This window comes from Sabethes cyaneus, chromosome 2, assembly GCF_943734655.1.
Source record: "Sabethes cyaneus chromosome 2, idSabCyanKW18_F2, whole genome shotgun sequence".
NCBI classification, from domain to species: Eukaryota; Metazoa; Arthropoda; class Insecta; order Diptera; family Culicidae; genus Sabethes; species Sabethes cyaneus.
The window spans coordinates 90,091,115-90,110,575 of NC_071354.1; the positions used below are offsets into that span (position 1 = coordinate 90,091,115).

Here is a 19,461-nt window from a genome sequence, read left to right on the forward strand (position 1 = left end):
GATAGAGTAGCTAAAAAGGTATTTGTTTTAAAGAATCCTACCCCGTTTTATAACAAGTGGAATTATAACATGTAGGTTCTATATGAAAATGTGTGTATCCAAAGCGTAATGTACGTCGCTGTTTGTCTTCTCTAGAGCTCCGTATTTTTCGTTGTGTTTGAATTCAATCCTCATATTCGTTTCGATTGTACATTCCGATCAGAGATGTCCCGATCGACGTGTGTTATAGCATACGTTGTATTCTGATCGACGCGAAATTCTTGATCGAATCAGGGTCCGATCGCCGAGGCGATTTATTTGATTTGATCACCTCGATTCTACATCCCGATCGGATCGCATCAGAACCCATATTCTGAATTCCGAACGACGTGTGTTGTAGCATATAGTTTAATTTTAATCGGTGCAAAAGTGCAGATCAAAACGGGTTGAGCGGCATGCAGAACAGATGCGATTAAGAATACGAGCCGTCTATTCGATACGAAGTGTCAGCTAACATTGACAAGGGACATATTTAAGTTTATATTGCCGAACTTACACGAGGAAGGGGCTTTGAGAGGATACAATTTTGAGTGGTTTTCTTTGTCTGCTTTTTTAAAGTGACCTGAAGTGTATTTGGTTAATATGTGTATTTTCAACTTGAATAGTTTTTTGTTTCAATGAATAAATTTACAATGCGCGTGGTTTCCTTCACTATTCCTTCTGTGGAATAATTTACTAGTTTTAAAACACTCGAAACCCTAACTGAAACATATTTATAATTATCTAATATATTGATTGATCATATTTGCAATCAGAAAACGTCATAAATGCATACGATGAAGGAACGCAGTTTTACAACAGAATCCAGTTTCGGAATTTGATGCATTTAGTATGAATTTATAACGTTCGCTGATCAAGTACGGTCATAGTTTTCAATAATTTATTTTGATTTTGGGGTTGTCATCCCTCTGCGTTTCACTGTCTTTTATCTGTAATAAGTGCCCATATTAAAATAAATTTATTCGTTGCACCGTACATATAAAAATGAATCCAAAATAAAATTCTGATCAAAGGAAAATGATAATACGTATCACAAAACTCATTATCAAACCGAGCAAACTTTTTTAAAGTGCTTTGCAAGACCTGTTATTCTGCTTATATCATACTGCACCTAATCTTCTAGTTTACAAGTACCAACTAAATAGAAACAAAAAAGGAAATGAAAAAATAATACATACAGCTTTTCACAAAATACCTAACAAGACGGAGCACATTACTGAAAGGCAACTCCGATAAACAAGTAGAAGAAATATATCGATCTCAGCTGATTTCTAACAATAGCGTAAAAAGCAACCAATTAACTAATCCTGACAAGAATGTATTTTCTAGCATAAAAAATAATCTGGCTGCTGTAACGATGTAGGTAAACATTAATTTTTTACGTTTTATTGCTATACATAAACAAAATGAACATGTACAAAACAAAGACTGCATCCACTCTAAACATTCTATCGGCATTCCTTGGTCAGCACACGATTATATTACAGACGCACAAATACACTTTGTTCTTCTACAGGACCTTTATCGTTATTAATTGCCTTCTCAGCTGGTTGAAATTTTAACAGCGAAGTTCCAGCACGCTACGATTTTCCCTACTCACCATGTGGTGGTTACTGTTGGTACGCACCAGCATATTGATTTGGATTATAGAACTGAGGCACTCCCTACAATAAAAGTAATATGAAAATATTATCGCAACGTTAAAGAACTGTCCCGCCTTACCTCCGCCGGGTTTTCAGTCTGTTGTCCGCCCATGGGAGCAGGCCCAGGAACAAAAAAGCCACCTTGGGGTGTACTAATTGTCGGAACTGTTGGAGCCAAGATCGGTTCCACCGGTCGACTTGGTGCCGCGCCTGATGGGTTGAACACATCGACGTAGGATTTCTTAAGAGCTGTTGTAAACGAAATATTGTCGGCAAAAAAATTATGTTTAGTATCTTTTTTAGCATGCACTGATTCTATGTGGTCTACTTACTTCGGTTTCTTTGCATTTTAAACATATTTGACTGTAAGTTTGGGACCTTTGTTGGTTCACCCAGTTTGGGAGCCGGTTGATGAGTTCCACTCGGAACGGTTGACGACAGTTGATTGATCGATTCGTTGTTGCTCCCCTGTGGCACTGTTCCATAGGCTACGTTCGATGGTGCTGGTACTGGTGCTGGTGTAGATTCAATCGGCATTGGAATTTGACCTGCTGATGGTGGCACTGCAGCACCTGGCATTATGTCGGACATTTTCGGTGGTGGTTTGAAGGCTTCTTCCTCAGTAGCATCTGTTTCTGTGTTCACCCATCGTTTTGTTTCCGGATCCCATACAATCTGACAAATAAATTTAATAAAATTTTAATATTATTGAAGCAAATTAATAGAGTGAGTTTTCTGATTTACCGTAGGGTTTTTATCATCTGGAAGAATCATCTGGTTTTTGGGCTTCAAAGATAATTTATTCCAAATTCCACCGAACCAGCCGGAATTGTTGCTAAAGTTTAACATGCACAATTATTTAGAATTTCGTCTCTGAGTTATACACATACCTTTGAGTGTTGCCTACGGGTTTGTTATCCTTACTAGGTGGACCCTTTTTGGATTGTTCGCTACTTATTTTCGTCTGTTCAGCAGTGACAGATTGATTCTGCACTTGATCGGAGGATCCGCGTTTGGGTGATGACTTGCTTTCCTCACTGTCGTAACCCGGGCGGTTAGAAACTGCATTGGGCATTGTGATGGAGGGTTTTGGCATCTGCAGTGACACATACATATCGGCACATTCCAAATATTAGTTTTCATCATTATTCCATTAAATAAATTGAAAAGAAAAAAGAAGAAATAAACGGATTTAAATGTATTGTAATAACATAAATTGAATACAAAACGACTAAAATTGGTGTGGAATTGCTTTCATAAATCTCAATTATATATTTTCGGTTTAGGTTTCGACTAAGGCTGTTTCACTTCATTTATATTATTATAATACATTTCATTTTATTTCCAAGAATATCCTATTATTTTTATCAAGACAGTAACATGAACATTTAATTATTTTTGAGATTGTTGATTGCACACTGCGGTAGAAAAAAATTCGGTGGAATTATACTTTGAAGAACGAGAAAGAAACATTATGTATTGCGCTTATTTGATCCTTTACATCTGTATGGGGCAAATAAAATTATCAAAAAGTCTAATTTAGAGAGGAGAACCAGTCGTAAACCGAAAGCCTCTGAAATAAACAATCTAATCTAATCCAAGTCCAATGTATTTTGTTACTAAGCACATTTGTAAGGATATTCAAAAGAAAAAAGTTGCTAAAAAGATTAAAAAAACTAAATGAGCCAAGTTCAAAGCGTTTATATGGGTTCATCAATTGCAAAAGTTTTAACATATTTGCTGTCGGAAACAGTACGTTTACGTAGTGTGCCATCAGTGACAGTACTGGCTGGTTCAGCATTTATTACGTTTGCCCTCAATCCTAGTACACCGTCCAGCTCTGTGTCGGTACTGCTAAGACTAAAGCTACCATTTTTGAACCGACTACAGAAAGGTTGATCGATTGGGTACGTTCCGTTGTACACGATATCTTTCGTGTCCGCAACCGTCGATGGTCGATTTAAGCAAGCGTAGAGAAAAGCCTTGGACTTTGGCAAAGTGGCAAGTATTTGGTTTTTCTGCTGCTCCTGTTTGAGAGTGGACTCTGGGCATTTGATCTTCTTTCGTTTCTTTCTCGTTTTTCGTACGTTTCTCAAAATAGGAATTTGATTCAATAGTCTCGCCTGAGTGCTAGCGGTGGCTGTGCAAGGACTGCTATTAGTGCCGAATTTATTCTTTAGCAAAGGAGCCGAAAGAGCAATATTGTTGAAATGGAACTGCACTTGCTTGAAGCACGTATTATTACTAGAATGCTTATTGCTAGCGATAGCGGCTGCAGCGTTGGAGGTGGCAGAGTTGCTTGCAGATTTGGCGCGATACTCGTTAGCGGGACGGTATGTTTCCGATAGCGGAGAGCTACTATCGCTGCTACTTACGTAGGTGAACGGACCACCACCGCCCGGAGCAGTTGAAGGGTCGGCATTGTAGCCAATTGGTTGCATAGTTGGTTGTGTTTCGCATGGAATGTTACTGTTGTCTCCGGGCGGCGCTGGTGACGATGTGTATGGCATGTCACGAGATTTATCCTCAATCTCTTGCGAAGTTCCGATTGGCGTAATCGATCGTGCTGGTGAAGCACCTCTTTTAGCGGGCGCGGACGCGATTAGATTCAAACCCGGCTGCATTCCAGATTGGGAAACGGGAAAATCATATAAGGGGACATGTTTTGTTTTCAAAGAAGTTCCAACATAACTACTCTATGTATTTCGCAACTCAAGCGCGTTACTACAGTTTATATAACAAAACCGAAAGTGCCTCATAATTGATTGCTAATTATTCATAACTCAGGCTTATTTCCATAAAAAATAACCCAACCAAACTACAACATTATAAAACTAGCTTACCTCGGGATTCGATCCCCAGTAGTCGTACGGATTGGCATGCTGTTGAGTTTCCGAGTTAGCTACAGGGGCCGGGACGAAAATGCCCGGTTGTCCCGATGATCCATCATATCCGTAAGCATGTGTTTGATGCTGTTGTTCCATTTGCTGCTGTTTATACTGATTATCGTCTAATAATGACGATTGATTGATCGAGTCATATCCTTGATCATAGCTGGGTGCAGCGGTTTGATGATCGTACTGGTGATGGGTAGGAGTATGTGGTTGTCTTTGATCGTAACCTTCAGTGTACTGTAGGTTCAGCTGTCCAAGTTGCTGATTTATCTCTGTAAATTGTTTATTTATGTCCGATTGATCCAAACCGTACGGTTGTTCCTGTCCGATTGGTTGTGCTTGCTGTTGAGTTTCTGTATTGTAACCCGGATATTCACCGTACTGTTCAGTGCTATATTCCTGTAACTGTTGTTTCACGGGCATGTTTCTGTAGTTACTTGCATCTGTTGTCTATAAAGAAAAACTATTACGTTTCTGGAAAAAGTTTTATTCTTTTAGACTTACATTATAATTATTCAATATTGCGCTTAATTGCTGCAGCCAGACAGGATCTTCTACGTTGGAGTACACATTTCCACGGCCTGTGTTATCAACTGATTCATCCAATGCTTTCTCGAGTACGGGATCGTAATACTTGAGTCTATCGCCCAGCGTATAAACCTAAATTGAAATCGAAAGATTAAAACTATGCTATTGCATTACTATGGCACGTGCTTCAGGTACCTTTTTGATAAACTCCACATCGAATCGGTAAGGATCGAGCCGGATTTGTTCGGCGATTTGTTCCATATAGAGCAAACATTTTAGTTGCATTCCATAATCCAACATGCGACAGGCCAGCAAGTATTTGTAGTACTGCGAAGAGAAAATAGCACTGCTCAATCTTACGCATATTCCATTAGTTTAACAAAAACCTACCTGCAGCTCAACAATCGTGTAGCGTTCCTCGTTTAGTGATCGTGCATACTCGTAAATTTCCGTCATCATGATCGATTCGTTGGTAGAGAATTCTTTGAAGTTACGCTGCAGATGAGCGGATCCTAGCAAAATCAGACGCACGGAGGTAGTGGCAGTTATTGTGGCGCCAGCATCTGGTTTTACATCAGAAAACCTTCCGAAAGCCACATCTGATAGTAGATAGCAGAAATGAGCGGCGTACAGATCGCCTCGATTGTACAGGGAGTCTCCTAGCGTTGTAATAGATTTCTTAATAAGCTCCGGCTTGGCGGAACTATTAGACACCAGCATGGCTAGATGCGGTCGCCAATCACCCCATTTTTCATCCTGTACACAGGTTACTGCAGACGGGGTTCGCCCACTGAGTAATTGGTACAGCGTCTGAAGTGGATCGTTTAGTGTTAGCTTGTTGGCGAATTTCATCATAACATTAGCATGTTGTCGAGAGTCAACTTTAGATGCAAGGAACAGAGCGTGTCCCCACAGGTTGTTTTCGGTAGCCCATTCCAGGGCGTCAGTTATATTACCATAAATCAGATAGTTACGGAATTTGTCTGTTATCTCCGATTCGCTGAACTGTTCTTTTTTCTCCAGCAACGGTACTCGATCAGTTTCTCCCGATAAGTAATCTGCGTTATTTTCTGTTTCGTCGTCATCGAAACGTCTTTCACCATCGATTTCACGTGGTTTGCGATCGGTAGCTGATAAAGAAGAATTCCTGCCACTGAGGTTCGTCGATCTAGCACTGCTGTGTTGCGAATCGAAAGGGAATTCGCGCTTGTTATTCATGAGCAGCTCAGAAATGTCTGTCCCAACGAACGTCTGAAAAAAAAAACAGTCAGGTAACAGTTAACTTACACATAATTAATACGTACCCCATTTTGTCTTAACAGTAAAATAATGTAACTCCAAAGCAGGGCAAATGATCCTCGATTCACGGTGGATCCTAACGAGTGTAGACTATTGATCGAGTTGCCTCGAGATTTCACAAGCCCTTGACCTGCAAAGGAAGACGGCCCACAACGTAGTTGTTCTTCGCAGAACTCAATCACAGACTTTTTATGGGTCTTGTCCTTTATCAATGGACCCGGATAGGTTTGAAACAACTTTCGTGTCGGTTCGTGAGCACCTGAAACCCGAATGATTCCATTAGTATATTTAAATTTTAACATTGGGTACAATAAGGACATGAGACTATACCTAAACTGAAAATTTTCACCAAATCCGTTGTCCCATTGATGGTTAGTCGATTTTTTGCTGTGATCAACAATCCACAAGAAATGCTGACAATAGGGTGTATTTCCGGGAATTTTCTAGGTGTCAACCGTTCCGGTTCCATTACCTCCATAGCCACTGCAGGATCTTGCCGTAATGATCCATCAGTGTTATCCACCCTGAAAAATTGGAACCAAATTGATGTCACAGTGCGTCCTTATAATCACCGCATCCCTTTAGATATATTTTTTTATTAGATTATCCACCGATGAAGCCAGATGTGGTCTAAGGTTAGAATCAATACGCACTACATACTACAGACAGAATTTTCTCTATGGCCATGCAACTATTAGTTTTGTTATGATGCGAAATCAAAAACATAATCAAGCGTTTTTTTGTATGGGTGAAATGAAATGAAAGCAGGGCGTAATGACGGTGAAGTATAGAACGTATTAACTTAAATAAAAAGAACTGAAAAGCACCTTGGCTGGTAAAATCCCCTATCGACATGGTAAGATCTGTCCAGTGCCAGTGGTGTAGCTCGTTGATTTTGCTGCTGCTGCTGATGCTGGAATGCCATGGCTTGTTGATGGTGGTACGGTGGCAACGTTGCCGGAAGACCAGACACATCGCTAAGAAAACTCTGATCGAGCATTCCACCGGATGGCTGCGATTGATTATTTAAATGGCGGTGGTAATCTTCCGGATTATATAAACTGGGCTGATGAAGAAACGGTGTCGTGCGATTCAACCTAAACAGATACAAGAATGGCCGGGATGAGAGGCTCGGACGGATATAAGCTTGGATAACCACATTACTTCTGAGTTGCTGCTGCTTATTCATTCTGTTTTTTTTAATTTTGAAAAACACTGGATTTAAATGTCGATAGTGTTTGCAAAAACAGGAAATATATGTTTTGATAGTTTGAAAACATATTTATAATTATGTTTTATACGAATAAAACTGTTCATAATAAGTTTTAAACTTGAAACACATCGGAAGCTTTTTTCATTATTTATTTTTGCATTAGATTTGGTGCAAATATTTCAAATTTACAAACCAATTTGAATTACATATAAGCAAACTTGAACAAATACTTGCGTTTATGATGCTTATGAAAATATTATTTCCATCACCAGAAAAGGGTTTTGAAATATTAGATACATGTTTTTCTGGTTATTGGGTGTACAAATTAGTTCGGTTCATTTTTATGAGATGGCTCTGACTTTTATGAATGTTTCACCGTACAGTTGATTTCGGTGATTTCAGAGAGGTTCAGACAGCAATCTTTAGTTATATCGCATATTGTTTCAGAGATAAACCTTGCTGTTTACTTTTGTGAAAATGTCGGGTTTTTTGTCACTAAGCAGCGTTCGCAGGAAGGATCTGGAGCTGTGCAGCTGAAAAATTGCTGTACTTACAGCGGCATTGCGCATATCAAGGTGCTCACTTACAAGGTGCTACCCCAGATTTGGTTACGTCCTTTGTCCTCAATTGCTAGAGAACTCGTAGGACAGTATCATGCGGGTTTTATGGGGACCAGTGCTACTAAGGATCAAATATTCAGTCCGATTTCAAGTCCTCCAGAAATGTTGGGAGTGCAACTTGCTTACGCGTCATATTTTCGTGTATTTCTGGGCAGCATACGATACAGTCGAGCGCGAATAATTTGACAGATAATACACTATAACGGTTACTCGGACAAACTGATGCGGCTGATCAAAGCTACGCTGAAGCGAGTGATGTGCTACGTGCGTGTTTCGGAGGCATTCTCAAATCCTTTTGAATCACGCAGATTGTCACCGGTACCGTAATACGAGTAAGGAGATTCAACGACGCATTCAAGTTGAAAGTTGAGCCTCCGCTGTGACCGCTCAGTTACATTCGAAGTATGATGCTGGTCTAACAAGCCAGTCATCGGATGTTCCAATCTCGGCTGAAAGTGGTGTTGCTAGAGCCAGTAGGATTGTTGCACTAGCCCTGTAATTGTGCTCTAATAACCAGTTGCGAAGTCTGTCCATAAAGTAGGATGAAGTCTTAAAGACGTTATACCCAAGACTTGTCTTCATTTTGTGAAAATCCTTACGGTGCTGCTGACTTCCAGAACAGTTTTTACACTCACCCACCTATGGTTGAGAAATGCCTAATAGGTAACAGCCAAACCCATTTAGGTGACTTCGAAGAGAATATTGGGTAGTCTTGAACACATCATGGGACATTATGGTCTGAAAAAAATGAGCGAAAATGGGGGACTGTTTGTGCAAGTCTTGTGGCATGAATTATATGGTGATAAGGGACTAGCCCTTCCCCCCATTGACCATCGTATATATCTGGCGGCACCAAAAGGGTGTTGGTGAATAATGAGCCTGGCTAAAACCTGGCGATTACTTTATGGGCGATCGGTACTGCAGGCTTCATATGTTTATTTTAGTAGTTTATTACAAGAAAAGTACCAGAATGCACGAAAAGACGTAATAAAATTATTCTGCTGCGTGACAATGTTCGTCCTCGTGTCGCAAACGTCATGAGAAAGTGTGTGGAAAAGCACAAGTGCGGTACTGAACTAACTAGTTGTTGCTTCGACGGATGCAGCACGACTTAAGATGCCAACGGATTTTACTTCTTTCGCAGTTGACTAGAAACTTGGATACGAAACATTTTTTTTTCCTGACGGAATTCGAAATCTGCCTGAATTTCGGTAAAAGGTAGTAACAAGCGATGGGGAATACTTTAAATAATCTGTTCATTCATTTTCATTTTGAAATAAATGGGTTTTTGACCTTAGAAAAACGGACCGAATTAATTTGTTCTCCGAATACCAAGCGAGAAAACCTGAAAATATTTAATATGGAGTATGCTGTATATTACAGTAGGATTAAATGGAACACTTCTTTTTCCTCATGAATTGAAGAAGATATTGGTCTATGAAGTATGTTATGATACAATGCAATGAAAAGCGTGAAGAAAAAGTCTCTTTTAGTCACTAGAGAGCGTAACTAGTGCCCAGAATATGCAAAAGGTGTGTGTGCTAGAGGCTATGATGGATTGCTGATTCGTATGGTTGTACCCGAAAGGCAGAACTTGATGCGATATTAGTCAAAAAAGTTAACAAACAGTCTCATCTATTGTTTGGTGCATTTACATAAATTATAATTCCGGAAAACTGTGTCTCCACAAACTGTAAAGCAGTTACCACTCTTGAGAAATTATATTTGATGTTTTTGTCATGATATTTCAGGAGAGAAATGGGTAGAAATAATAGAGTTAAAAAATACACTCCCACACTGGCACACATGACCCACAACATTTATGCTTCGGGATAGAGAATGGCAAAACTTACCGTTCCTTATCGTTAGTCGAACTGCGTCCGGAATGGACCGATTCGCGACCGTCGCTGGTGAGCAAATCTCGTTGCATTTGAGCTGACTGAATTTGACTGTAGTACGTGCGGTACCATTCGGCGTACGCTTGCGGATTGGTACGTCGCAATTGTTCATAGTACTGTTGGTGTTGTGTATAATAGCTGTATGGATCATAATATCCGGTGTTACCATACGGGGCGGCACCATATACCGCTGCCTGAGGATATTTACGTTCTTTACGCTCATCGCGTTCCCGACGGTCACGCTCGCGATCTCGGTCAGTACCATTACGGCTACCCGTTCTATAATCCTCATAATCATATCGTCTTTCGTGGCGATCGCGTCTTTTATCTCCTCCTTCACGGTAGCGATCATCTGAAAAGAAAAGAAATGTATCAATTGTATGTCGGCCTGGACCTCCTATTCATCTACCTCTTTTTCTGTCGTCTCTGTAGCGATCTCCTCGATCGCGGTCTTTCTCTTTTCGATAACGGCGGTCGTCTCCACCGCGTTCCTCTCGTTTTCTATAGTACTCTTCTCGAGACATGTAACGCTTACCACCCTCTCCTTCCTTTTCATATCGAACCGAGCGTTCTGTTTCGTATTTGGATCCATCAGTTTCGTAGCGACTGTCACGATCATACTTGTCACCACGCCGATAGCGATCACGTTCCCGATCGTGCTCTCGTTCATATCTGGAAGCATTATTGAATTAGCTACTTTAGGAAGATTTTCTAAATATGTGGGGGTTCATTCAATGGACGAATGGACCGAAATACATGGGAGTAAAAGACAAGAATCCTCATAAATATAAGAGGCTAATGTCTGTCGCAAAACGAGGGGCGCGATATGTATTTTCATGGTAATAATCGCCCACATTAAGCAAAGACTCAAACCAATCATAGCAGATTACATTCAAGACGAGCAAAGGTAACGGGTCTCCTACGAAAGGCTGAAAATCGAAAGGCTGAAATCTCGAAAGGCTGAAAACCGAAAGGCTGAAAACCGAAAGGCTGAAATTTCAAAAGGCTGAAAGCTACGAAAGGCTGAAAATCAAAAGGCTGAATATCACGTAAGGCTGAAACATCATAAGGCTGAAAAATATATAAGACTTCGTCTATAAGGTTTGCCAGGGGAAAGCAAAGCAAACAGAACTGTTTTATTCATACGGGCGAGTATGTCATAAAACTTTCGCGACTTTCTGCCTGCTCAAGTGTTCGTTATATGCTGTCCTTACTCGCTGCCGCTCGTTCGGACTCAACTAAGGGATAACCCCTACTAGTCAGTAAACCTAGGAAAATGCTTGCACCTAAATAGAGGTGGTTTCTGCGGGGGGGCTGCCCCCCCGCAGTGGCCGGCGCTTCCGACGGCGGGTCGCCGGCGAACACTCGCGGCCTGCGGCCGTCTCGTCCTGAATCATCTAGGAATGTGGTTGGCACATAAACATGGGATCATTGTAAAAATTTACTGGAACACATTGAAACGAGATGAAAAGCATGCAATGCCTTCTCAGTGCACAGGTTAAGCTTAAATGATACGCTTTCCACGTTGGACACTATAAAATGTAGTGTAATTATTTTTCATAATTTATAAAAAATTATCAAAAATTAATTAAGTTTTCTCCGATTTAAGTTAAAATTGTGAAAAATTCTGAAATTTCTGCCTTTAGCATTACATACACATTGTTTATTCAAAGTTTCAGCCATTCGTTATTCAGCCTTTCGAACATTCAGCCTTATGAGATTTCAGCCTTTTGTCCATTCAGCCTTATGTAGGCGTTACTTAGTTTTCAGCCTTTCGAATTTCAGCCTTTCGTGTTTCAGCCTTATGATTTTCAGCCTTATGTTGCTAACCCAAGGTAACGTAGTTGCACTTCATAGAGTTACATAGCGTACCACCAATTTGCTCTCAATTAGACGCGAGGCGACGCGCGGGGTTACAGCTAGTATATTATATTAGTTTTCAAAAATTGTTTCAATGGTAGCCCTTGATTTATCGTTCCCATTGGAAGCACTTTGCATGGCCGCTACTCTTTAAAAAAAAAAGAAAAACAAAAAGTTATTTATATCCTTTAATTCTACTACTGTGAATAAATAACTTTTTGTTTTTCTTCTTTTTTATTGTTTCAGGTATTCTACTAAGACGCTCAAATAAATATTAGTTAATTTTCGCTACTCTTTGCCAAGGTTTCTACAATGTACCAACAAACTATCAAGCTAAAATATTCGCCAACTAGAAGATAATATGAGACTAGCCCAACCGTAGCAGATACTGCTATATAGGTGGAGGAGAAAATTATTTTCGCACATCAATTTTAAGCGAACGATTTACTGTTAGCATAAAAAATAAAACCAGTAGAATGATTAACTACACCAACTTACCTATTCCTATCTCTGTTCCGGTAGTCGTAGTCCCGTTCTTTATCTCGCTCTCGTCCGCCATCTTTCCTTCGTTCCTTATCGCCGCCGTCCCGATCGCCGCCTCTTCGACGTTCCCTATCCATTGCACCGCTTCCTTCCCGTTCGTGTCGCCTTCTCTCGCGATCACTATAATCGGAATCCTCCGTATCGTAGCGATCCCTCGAGCTTTTACTTTTGTTCGATCGCCGCAAAGGATCCTCATCGCGGCGCGACATCTTACCCTTTCCGTAGAACGCTGAACGATCCTTCTCGCTTTCATCTGCGGTCGATGTATTGGACGGATTTCGGCGAGCTGTCTCTAGCGTAAGGTTCGAGTCCGTTTCAACGATTCCTACATTAGCAGCACCACCACCTGTTGGAACAATTGTAGCATTAATGGGTTCATCTGTGGTATTTTCCCCTTCGATTGGCTCGTTACGACCGATGTCAACGTGAGTTGGCTGCTGTTGCGGGGGGTCGTGAGGATTTTCACCATCCATCACTAGCTCACGTTGCTCCTCGTTTATTGTACTATCCCCTATGGGTGGGAGTGGCGCAGCGTAACTGCTACTACCTATGCTCATTTGTGTGGATCGATCATCTTCCACGCCGGGAATGAAGCGTTGTTGGTTATGATGGGTATCACTCTCCCCGGGCACTAAATATAAATTTCGATCACTAATTTCTTCTTGATGATGGTGAATATGATGATGATGCTCATGGTGCTGGGATGAAGAAACAGTTTGAAAGTTACTAGAGCGAACGATACTGTTCGATGCCGAATCGGATACTTCGCCGTCAATTTGACGGTCCATGTTCATATCGGTTGCATTTTCGAGATCAGTTCCAGGGATCATACGATCAAGTCCAGGAGGCGGCTCTGGAAAGTTTTGATTTGTTAGCGAGGCGTTGATTTCGGATTGTTGTTGCCCGGGAACATAGCGCGAGAGACCAGGCGGTGGAAGGCTGTCCTCGCCGTTTTGTTGCTCAATTTGTCGACTCGACGCCGGTTGAGGCCCAATGTAGCCTTCCTCCGAAAGATGGCCTGTTTGCAAATACTGATTCCGATCGTTGCTTGGAGCAAGTTCTAAATTTTCGACGTTTTCCACCCGAGAATCGGGGATTTCTAGATTCTCTGGAGTGGGGTTTTCCACGTTGGCTAACTCTTGTGAAGGATTTGGATAGAAATAATTTGGGTTTACCGGAACAGATGGTTTAGAGGCTAAACCGGGTGTGGATATGTGCGCTCGTTGGCCTACCCGCTTGAATGGGTTGCCAGCTGAGCCTTTAAGAGCCGCTGGAGGTGGTCCGCTTTCAGTTGGAGGTGGCGGTAAAGGCGGTGTTTTTGACGCTGCTTTAGGAGGTGGTACACCATCGGTTTGTTGATTGCTAGCAATTGATGGTGGAGGCGGTGGAAAAGAAGATTCTCTGTAAGTATCTGCACGCTTCTCCTCGTTTGCTGGTTCTTGTTTGACACTAAGTGAATTTAATGTTTCGTCTAGCTTATCCGGAACGTCTTGAACCCCTTGGGCGGCATATTGTCCACCGTAGGAACCAATATTTTCATAATTTTCCAGCTGCTGTGGCAGAGTAGGCTGTCTACCAGATGATCCGTCGTCGGACGGCAAGGTATTGGAGCTTCTGCTTTCGGCAATTTCACCACTTTCAATCGACCGATCGCTGGAAGTTTGAGACACTTGACTTTCAATGGACCACTGCGGGGAAAGCGTTTCATTTTTAAGACGAGTTATTTGGGCAGCCTGGACCTTAGGAGGTTGCGCTTGCTGCTGCTGTAGAGGTTGCTGCTGAGTATTATTTGCGCCACCAGGTAAACTGAAGATGTTGGGAGAGATGTTTTGCGAGTAGCTCTGATTATAGCTGTCCTGAAGTGCGTTTTGTTGGGCATGCGACTCGACAGTCGGCTGTGTTACGGGACTTGGTGCTGGTTGATTTTCCGGTACACTCCAGTTCCAGCTGTCGCTATTGCTGGTATTGAAGCTATCGGAAATGGTTTGGTTGAACGATTGATTGGTTGCTTGGTTTTGCAAAGGTTGAGGGGTTGAAGCAGAAGGATAAGACGGAATCCTCGGAGGTGCTTGGTTGAAATAAGCTGCTGGGGCTGTAGGCGGTACGTACGGGTGTTGTTGCTGCTGATGCGGTGCATTATACGGTTGGTGTTGAAAAGGGGGTTGAAAGTGCTGCTGCATCGATGATGATGGCCCTGAGTAGTTCTGATGGCTCATAGGCTGCTGGTTTCCTTGCGTAGAACCAAGCATGAAATTTCTGTTGCTCTGGTCCATATGCTGAGGATACGGTTGTTGCGGTTGGAAGTATCTCTGGTTGTTGCTAGCTGGTGATTGTGGGGGTTGAGTCTGCTTTGGTTGCGCAATCGGCGCTTCCCCCCAATCACCCCAGTTATCTCCCCAACCGTCATTATTATTGTTATTATTATTGTTGTTATTTGGAAATGACGTATTACTTGAAAAAGGCGCAGCCATTTCGTATAATTCTTGTTTAGCTAATGCTTTGTTGCTTATCAGTGTATTGTTATTAGTACTAATGGACTGGGCATGTAATGCAGTAACTAGATTTCTTCCATTGCGGTTCGTTGCTTCTGTTTAATAAGTTTTTCTGTTATAGCTGGAACTATCAGGTGCCGAATCGATGAAGTAGCTGCTTTGACAAGTTTGACAGACTTGGTTTGATGTGTGTTGCAGGCAATTGCTGTAAGTAATTGAAAAAATGGGGATAAAATTGCATAAGGTAAAATTTGCTATAAATAAAAAAATTGATGCCCCCTATTTTTTCCGAAAACCTCAAAGAGACTCTCCATCCAACCATCATACAGCTAATATTTTTTAAAGAAAATGTGAGCATGTTTAGCAATCTTAATTATTAGGAAAAGGTAATCCACAGAAGCGAAAAATTTGAACAACGCGTAAAACAAGAAAGAGAAAAAGGCAAAACAAAATTTCAATGAATGAGAATGCACTTTAATGCCTTTTCATTATAGTCAAATCTATCTATTTAAGTACATAGGTTGATATATTACGTTATTTTGAAACATTTATTTTGTGCAAAATTTCAATAATCCATATAGAAAAAACTCGCCAGAGTGTTAAAGCACTTGAAGCAATATCCAAAACAGCTTTTAGATCAACAAATAGGTAAGGGTAAACGGGGTAACAACGCCCGCCGGGGTAAAACCGCCCACCATGGTTTTACAGGGCCTTGCTCAAATTGGTGTTAAATGTTGATGACAGTCATATTACTGAATGCGTACGCAATATTTTACAATACCTTGTACAGCAATATCGTATAAACTATCGGAGAAATAAATAAAAATAGATTTTTCGTTATAATCGTATCGTTTTTTATAACTTTGTTCCCGCAGAACTTAGGGTTTATTTTATTCAAAACGTTAAAACTTTCAGTAAATCCAACCCACATCGCTTCTCTGATCCTGTCTTCATCCGACAGTACCTAAATTAGGTAACTGTTCATGCAATTTTGTTGAAATAAATAGTGAAATGTGTATATCGGTCATTTGGGGGTAAAACCGCCCACAATGAACGGCGCAAGACCGTCGTGTATAATGCTAGTGCGATAAGGAGATTTTTAAAATAATTGCATAGTTTGGACCAAAGAATCTCAGATTTACATAAAACAATATAAATGTGCTTAGTTTATAGCTGGTGGACTGTTTGGAAAAATCTAAATCGCAAATTTTCCCTGCGGGCGCTATGGACATTTTCTTGTTTTCTCGGATATAGCTTTTTTAATAATTCCTCCCTCTTGGAACAAATAACATGGAATAAACATATTTTTTATGAAAATATAGCAAATTATCTTAGCAAAGGAAAAGTAATATGTATCTGCTCTATCAATCAGAACAATTTGAAATGTCAAAAAATGACCTACCGGATCAATTGCAGGAACTTTAATACTCATAGTGTTATATTTTATCTTAGATCCTCTCTAGTCCTTAAAGATTGACTCCAGGATGCCTAACCCGATCCATCTTGTTGTCTAAGGAAACTACACGGTATCAATTTCAAGACTGTTGGTACCTATATTACTGATATTCTTCCAATACGAGTGGTTGCCGGACACTCTTTCGAACTTGCGAATCTCGGGGAACTATGTATTGTTTGATAGCAAACTGATTCAATTTGTTTAAATTAGATAAATTCATGAATCCAATGCCACCAGTTTCATTCAAATCGGTTGAATATTGTTAAAGTTATACGCTATGGCGGTTTTACCCCGTTAGTGGGCGTGTTTCACCCCGCAGGGAAAAAATACTCTATTTTTTGGACGTGTTTCCAAATCGCAATAAAAAATAGAAAATCATTACAGATATTTATGTTTTTATTTTTTGTATGTAGGTAATAGATCAATTGTTCATTTAAAGCAGATAAATTAGAAATTGAGCTACAACTTTTTTTTATACAGGTAGTTTTGCTTAAGCGGGCGGTCTTGCCCCGCTTACCCTTACTTTTCAATTCGACAAATGCGAGACAAACTCCAAATTAACCTGCGGCTCAAGGGTCGAATCTTAAAGACATTCATATCCAAGGCTGGATTGTTTGCCTGTTAAGGGAAGTATATTTTTAACTAGAGATATTAAAACAATCTGCAAGGCAGCGAAAATTCAGCCTTTTGGTGCAATTCGTACAAAATGTTTGGTAAACATTGAAAGATAGTAAAACACATTATCGATCAAAATCTGTAATCTTGAATTACTGCCTTGTGGCACATCGTGAATACCATGCTGAAAGTTTGAATTCAGTTTGTATACATACACGGCGTATACGACTTATTTGGGTAAAATGCTGAGTAATCGTCATTAGTTTTATTATTTGATCGACGTCACGCGCTTCCTGCCTCTTACTTTGTGACAATTTGTCATGAACACAGAGCCTTCAAGATAATCAATTCAACCAAAATGGCGAAAGTGCTCCATATAATCTCAATAGCAAGGCCATTGCAAACTATTTATAAAGTTTTTGACCCCCCGCCCTTCAAAATTGGCTCTAAAAATCGGGGGGCAAAAAAATGGTTGAACTTGAGTAAATTTTTTTTATATAAGTCAATTATCTGTGGGTTTTACAGCCTAAAGAACTCGGAGTACGGAGTGTTAACGATTCTAGCACGAAACAAAAATGGAAGTACAAATCATGTAATTTCCGAAAATCGGCAAATTTTTGCCAAATTTGTTTTTCACGATTAAACTTCAATTAAAAATCCCTAAAAATCTCAATTTTTTTGCGTAATTAAAAAAAATCCCCCCCCCCCCTTAACCCTCTCTGTCCCATGGTAGCACAGGTGCTCCATGACTTCCGATCAGAGATGCCAGAAGTGAAGACATGTCTTCATTTTGAAGGCATTTTTGTTACAAAGAAGACTTTTATTTTGAAATGTCTTCACTTGAAGACATGTCTTCACCATGCAATTCAAATGGGTAAAAAAATCTGGAAAGCCGGAAGAAGACAAATAAAGACATTTTTCTGGATTTGTGAAGACTTTTCAAAAAATCACCTGGCATCCCTGCTTCCGATACTAAAATCGACCGATAAAATTTTTGAGACATTCAAATAAGGATATTTTGATTTTGTAACGTAGTAAAAACATTGTTTTACAAGGTGTATAGTTGCCTTTGACGAATTGTTAATTAATAGCTTTTTTACATGATCAAAAACTGTAACCCACCAAAGCACCCCTGGGACAGAGAAGGTTAAATTGCCTAGCATCGGAACGACAAAAACTTTAAAAAATATTTGTAATGGCCTAATTTGTCTTTCTGAATTGTGTTTCATAGCAATGACTAGTACCTTAACGACTCTGCCTTCAGTCTCTGCAAAATAATTCAAAAATTAAACGAAAACACAAATAAGATTGATTTTGACGGCTGGGTAAGCTTCTTAGAGGGGGCTAGGCTGACACTACTAACAACGTTCAACGCCCAGCGTAAATACCGGTCAAAATATTCTGAAGAGAAGGCCAAATGAATTTTTTTTATTGCTTAAACTGCTCAGGCTACCCTCGGTCACAGTGAGCCATTTCGATAAGATTTTATCTAATTTATTTTGAAGCCGTAAAGTTTGTTGCACAAATTACACATAGCCGGTGCAATCAACAATGCCCTGCAAAAACAAAGTGTTGCAGCCGTTGCAGCACCAAGCCTTTTGATGATTTCCATTTCGTAAACGCGACAAGTCGATAATTTCTTCGCTTGCCACACAACCGTTCACCTGCGTTCTCCCACTACACCTCGCTTTTTTTCGCTTTTCATCCATAACGCAAGCTTGACTTCGTGGCTCAATTGCACGCTAATGCTAATTTTTTACAGATCACAAACTCATCACATTTGAATTATTCAATCATTGATACAGGTTTTAAGCCAGCTTCACAACACACTGTTACTGGCAATCACAAATCATTTCAAGACATTTTTTCCAATATCAAAAATAGTGAAAGGTGTTTTTTTCCTATACCTCTGATCCAAATGAACTGCGAATTTCCTTAATATTCACATCCACGCACACGAAAAAATAGCAAGAAAATATCGTCAAACTTTTTCTTGTAACGAATAGAATTGAAACATTTACATTACACTAACCAATAATTACTAATTTCGAGAATTTCGCCAAGAAACGTCCACTTGAAAAACAGTCGAATGCCAGGTTGGAACTTTCTTCAATCGAACCAGTTGAAGGTGATTTTTCTGCTGCTGCATGAAGTATGAAAGTGAATCTTTTTTTTTGACAGCTTGGCCTGAAACCATAAAGAATAGAGAAAAGGTGCGGAAAATAAATTTTCATGCAATCATTTTTGTGTTGACATTTAAATCTTAAAATAAATAATTCGGAAATTTTTGTATTTTCTTTAAGTTGAAAGACAGAATGCAAAGAGTTTCTTGAGTCACATTGTGTATTCTAATCTGCTTAT

General features: G+C 40.1%; 1 protein-coding gene across 3 annotated transcripts; it reads right to left on the minus strand.

Annotated features, from left to right (window-relative positions):
* Positions 1-588: 588 nt before the first annotated feature.
* On the minus strand, positions 589-19,240 carry LOC128738662 (protein transport protein Sec16A). Of its 3 annotated transcripts, none has more exons than XM_053833971.1 (16): positions 19,133-19,240; positions 12,493-15,234; positions 10,544-10,806; positions 10,090-10,486; positions 7,231-7,500; positions 6,734-6,927; positions 6,409-6,662; positions 5,495-6,355; positions 5,300-5,431; positions 5,081-5,236; positions 4,526-5,026; positions 2,573-2,778; positions 2,427-2,517; positions 2,015-2,357; positions 1,762-1,931; positions 589-1,703 (listed from the first exon to the last, which is right to left on the minus strand). In XM_053833971.1, exons 2-16 carry the CDS (start codon positions 15,006-15,008, stop codon positions 1,650-1,652), a joined length of 6,408 nt encoding a protein of 2,135 aa, XP_053689946.1. In that variant the 5' UTR covers positions 15,009-15,234; positions 19,133-19,240; the 3' UTR covers positions 589-1,649. The 3 variants fall into 3 exon arrangements, with proteins under 3 accessions (XP_053689946.1, XP_053689945.1, XP_053689947.1); XM_053833970.1 differs by having other exon boundaries at positions 19,008-19,223; XM_053833972.1 differs by lacking the exon at positions 7,231-7,500 and having other exon boundaries at positions 590-1,703; positions 19,008-19,223.
* Positions 19,241-19,461: the final 221 nt, after the last annotated feature.

Excerpts from the sequence above, each read along its gene's own strand:
- LOC128738662 (XM_053833971.1), bottom strand. The coding sequence starts at position 15,008 with ATGGCTGCGCCTTTTTCAAGTAATACGTCATTTCCAAATAACAACAAT. Across the intron at positions 6,356-6,408 it reads TACTGTTAAGACAAAATGGG|ACGTTCGTTGGGACAGACAT; the intron begins GTACGTATTAAT and ends TTTTTTTTTCAG. Across the intron at positions 5,027-5,080 it reads CAATATTGAATAATTATAAT|ACAACAGATGCAAGTAACTA; the intron begins GTAAGTCTAAAA and ends TTTTCTTTATAG.